Consider the following 4,761-nt stretch of genomic DNA (forward strand, 5'->3'; position numbering starts at 1 on the left):
CCGATTAAGTCATCAGTTGAGCAAATAAGCCACAGCCGAACAACTATTTATGTCCGGACGAATAAGCCATATAGGCTATACCGCCTATTAAGCCACAACCGAGCAAACCCTAAGTGTTGTGTGCATTATATAGTAACCTGTGGTGAGTTGTATAAACTAGATTTGAACACAAAAAAATTGGGTTTTTTTTGTTTGGGTTTGGATGTCTTTGATGATAGGCTTGATGCCCCTCTTCTCCAACTGTCCCCGGTCATTGCTATTTCTCTTTCTCCGTTGTATTCCACCATCGGACATTGTCAACCTCTCTTTCACTCAAACCTCCAAACCATGAGGCAATCGCGGTTTTCAAAAAAGAAGATCTCAGAGAGGGGAAGAAAGCCACAATTATAAGAAGGTTGTGGTATTGGTTCGTAACTGCAAAAAGGCAACGACCACTGTTGGTTTTTGTATATGACAACGCAAGAAAGTTGTCGGTTTAGAGAAACTGTGATTCTAAAAATAGAGGGTTCCCTTGTCATTGACAACAATGATGAAAATAGTTTCTGAATAATCAAGGGTATACGCCAGAAACACAAAAGGACCACCGTGATTTTCAGAATAAAGGGTTTGATTTTGCAGTTAACAAGAAAACAAAGGGTTTGATTTCTCGTTTCTGATTTTCGATTATAAATAGTGTGTGGACGGACCAAAAAAAAAATCAAACGGTGGCACCAAATGACTATAAGAAAAAGATATAGGGCAAAATTTCAAACAGTGACACCATTTGACTATAAGAAACAAATGTACAAAGTTTTTTTTCAAACGGTGGCACCATTTGACTAAGAAAATGACATTAACAGGATTCAAACTTGGGTCTGGGGTGGAATAAAATCTTTGCAAACCAACTCTACCAAATAGAACTTGTTCTCATTGTAGTTTCAAAATACATACAGTAACACACAACAAATTAAATTAATATGGTTGCACCTTTCACGAACCTAAATTTTTTTACCCTTCGACGAAAGAATAATATGGTGACATGTGCTATCGTATTCTCTACTCTTGATCCGTCCATAACTTGACGGACCCATAATTTTTTTCAAAGGATGGCACCGTTTGACTATAAGAAAAAGATATAGGGAAAAAATTCCAAACAGTGGCACCATTTGACTATAAGAAACAAATGTATAAAGTTTTTTTTTTTCAAACGGTGGCACCATTTAACTAAGAAAATGACATTAACAAGATTCAAGCTTGGGTCTGAGTGGAATAAAAGCCTTGCAAACCAACTCTACCAAATAAAATTTGTTCTCATTGTAGTTTCAAAATACATACGGTAGCACACAACAAATTAATACGATTGCACATTTTACGAACCTAAAATTTTTTACCCTTCGACGAAGGAATAATATGGTGACACATGTCACCGTATTATCTACTCTAGGTCCGTCCATGAATTAGTTTCTTGAAAACATGTTAATGTCATTAACAAGTTTTTCGGTACTCCGAGAAGACGAACCGTCGGGTCCGGCAGCGATTTCCGCCATTTTCTTCCACTCGATAGCTTTCTTCCTCATCCTCCCACTGTCTTCTCCCGCCATTAACACCCTCACAAGCTTCTCCACTTCATCTCTCTTCACACTTCCCTCAATCTCCATACCCACCTCCCACTCCTTGCACATTTGTCTGCAGTTCATTTTTTGGTCGCCGGAAAACGGCCAACACACCATCGGAATCCCAGCTGACAAGCTCTCAATCACCGATCCCCACCCACCATGAGTCAAGAACCCACCAACAGACCGGTGGTTCAGCACCTCTTCTTGTGAGCACCAGCTTGCTACAAACCCTTTTCTTTTGATCGCCACCTCGAGTTCTTGAGGGAAAACTGCAGGTTTCCCATCAACGAAATTGGTCCTGATGATCCAAAGAAACTCATGGTCGCTGTTAACAAGCCCCCAACCGAATTCGAGAAGATCTTGTAAACACATTACTGTTATACTTCCAAAGTTTACATACACCACTGAGTTCGGTTCTTTCGACTCAAGCCACTGGATGCACTCGGGCTCTTCCTTCCATAAACTGTAGCCATTGAGCTTCGAGTTGTTGGGTTCGTTTTCCGGAAATATCCGATTCAGAAGCAACTGCAGAGGTCCGATGGTGTAGACGTTAGGAAACATGGATTTGAACACTTCGATTAGACTGCTCTCTAATTCACCGAATGTATGGATAATCATATGTGAATGTTTATCAGCTTCCTTTGCGATTTCCACAATGAATTTCCACCCCGCTTGTGTAGATTTTGTACCCAAGACGTATTCCGGTAGATCCTTTAATCGGATCTCTTTCATACCCGGGATATCGATCATGGTATCAAGGAACCCATTTGTCAAATAGCTTTCATCTGCAAACCAAACACGATGACGTCAAAGATGTCTAAGGAACTCTATACTAAATGCTTAGGTCATTTATATCGAAGATGACGAGGGTCAAGAATCTTACCCGATAACGACGATACTAATTTTCTGATTGAAAAATAAAACAAATATCTTTGGTAAATTTGCATAAAAAATTGTGTAATTTTTTTTTCTCTTTTTAATAGGATTTATCAGAAGAAAAAAGGAAAAGAAGAGTAGAAATGTAACCTTCAAGTGGGACAATCCCTCTATCCATTAGAACTTTTGCCTGATAAAACCCCATGAATCCACAGGCAGCAACTGTCCAGAAAAGGATGACCGGAACTCCGAGCTTCTCAGCTGCAAAACGGGTTTTCGTGAAAGTCATGAAACCATCGGAGATGATACAGGTCACCGGAGTTTCAAGTCCGGCAACAAGTTCAAGAAAGGAAGCCAAGAAATTGGTTGCCAGGTATCGGKTGAKCTSAWKTATGGYTTGAAGTGGTTCTTGATCTTCATCTCCACAGGAAGTAGAAGGGAGACCATCGGGAACTGATCGGAATTGAAAACCAGGAGCACCGTGAAGATGGTGAGAGACGGCGGAGGTAAGGAGGCGCGTGTGGTTGGAGTGGGTGTTGACGAAGGTTATTCGAAGGCCGTTGTGGTGGAGGAGGGTGGCGAGTTTCAGCATACACTTGATATGGCTTTGTGCTGGAAATGGTATGAATACCACATGAGCCTTCTTCTCATCCATCCCTGATCGATCTATTTGTGTTTGGCTTCATAATATGTATGAATCAATTAAGCATATCCATTTTATCTTTTTGATTTCTTATTTATAAAATAAAATATACCAATTTGAATATTTACTAAAAAAAATATTTATGACCCTTTATTTTAAATTCATTTCAATTTTAATCTCAAATTTCAGTAGCATATTTAACTTAAGAGATTGTTTGGATTTGAAATTTCGGAATTTTATTGAATGTTTACAGGCATGATGAAATTTAGAAATTCAATTGAGGTTTTTGGTATTTCATGAAATTTTGTATGCTTTTGTATGTAGTAATGTTTTAAATACTAGTTGTATGCTCGCACAATACGACGGGATGTTAAATTCGAATAAATGTAACTGAACATACTGATTACGATCCATGAAAGATTACTAACTGCATTCAAATTTGTCAGTCCATGAGCTTAATTTGTTGATCATCCAAGCAAAAGCTAAGGCAAATGAAAAATTCTTTTCTCTTGAGTTTGAATTGAAACATGCTATATTCAGATGAAAATGGATATGTTTTTGCCAAAAATATATTTTTGACAAGCTTTGTTTGTTTCAATTCAATCAATGATCCAAATTCTAAAACAAATACTACCAAGTGTGTGAAATTGGTTTCACGGGAGTCTGGATCACGCTCAGAAACTACTCTTGTGCTACTTGCATGTGCTTGAGTGTCACTATGAGCATCTTCCTTCTCTGCATTTGTCCTCTTCTCAGTCTGTGTTTCCGTTTCTATCTCGTCTGGACCCCACCTAGATGACCATTTACTGTCATGTCGTGCCTCGTGTCCAACACTGCGGTTACCAACATCAAGCCACCTATCAGAGGGAGGTGCTCTATTATTAGGCGTATCTCTACCCATATCAATACGACGATCAATTTTCCTGCACTCTCTTCTACCAAGTAAGCTTGTTTCTCTTTATTCTTCATGCCAGTGGCAACCACTTTCTGCTTCAATTCCAGTTTTCCTCCAATCTTTCTTGTCCTCATATCCATCTGAACGCCAAGCCTCCTTCAAATTGGAATCAGAAGAACTTCCAAGAGAGAGGGAACTTAGTGCACACATTTCCTATATTCATAGTAACAGAGAATATAAGCGTTCCCATCCATGTATAGTTATAGTATTCCAAAACACAGCGGTGATGTAAAAAAAAAATACTTGTGGTGTTTGTTGCAATTTAACCATAATTAATATCAAGGGAGCTCCTAATGATAACATAAAAAAGGTTGAAGAAAAATTGGGAGACAATTCTAGAGGAATTGAAGCCCCTCCAAGTCTCCAACCATTTGGCCATCTCCCACTAAAATTTTCCATCTCATCGGCCGATGTTCACCATTCTCGCCGGCCGCTGGCCAAAAAGGAGTAGACATCAGATCAAGACCTTCAACGAATCCAAATCTCTATATAAATCAAAATCAGATAAAACATCCAGATATCAAAGGTCTAATCTCTCCATCTCATTCGAAATCATATAAGAAAACATCCAAATATCGAAAATCTGCATCAAAGAAAATTTTCGAAAAATCCTAGTACTACATCAAAGAAAATTTCCGATATCGAAAGCCTGAACCGTTTCTTTCTGGTAAAATCATTGGCTTGAAATTGAA

General features: G+C 38.7%; 1 protein-coding gene across 1 annotated transcript; it reads right to left on the reverse strand.

The window, feature by feature from the left end:
• Positions 1–1,436: 1,436 nt before the first annotated feature.
• Positions 1,437–4,015, reverse strand: LOC112506249 (UDP-glycosyltransferase 85C1-like). The gene is made up of 3 exons (XM_025110265.1): positions 3,772–4,015; positions 2,622–3,137; positions 1,437–2,380 (listed from the first exon to the last, which is right to left on the reverse strand). Exons 1-3 carry the CDS (start codon positions 4,013–4,015, stop codon positions 1,437–1,439), a joined length of 1,704 nt encoding a protein of 567 aa, XP_024966033.1.
• Between the last annotated feature and the right edge of the window lie 746 nt (positions 4,016–4,761).

This window comes from Cynara cardunculus (genome assembly GCF_001531365.2).
Source record: "Cynara cardunculus var. scolymus isolate 2C chromosome LG 2, CcrdV1, whole genome shotgun sequence".
In the NCBI taxonomy this organism is placed as follows: Eukaryota; Viridiplantae; Streptophyta; class Magnoliopsida; order Asterales; family Asteraceae; genus Cynara; species Cynara cardunculus.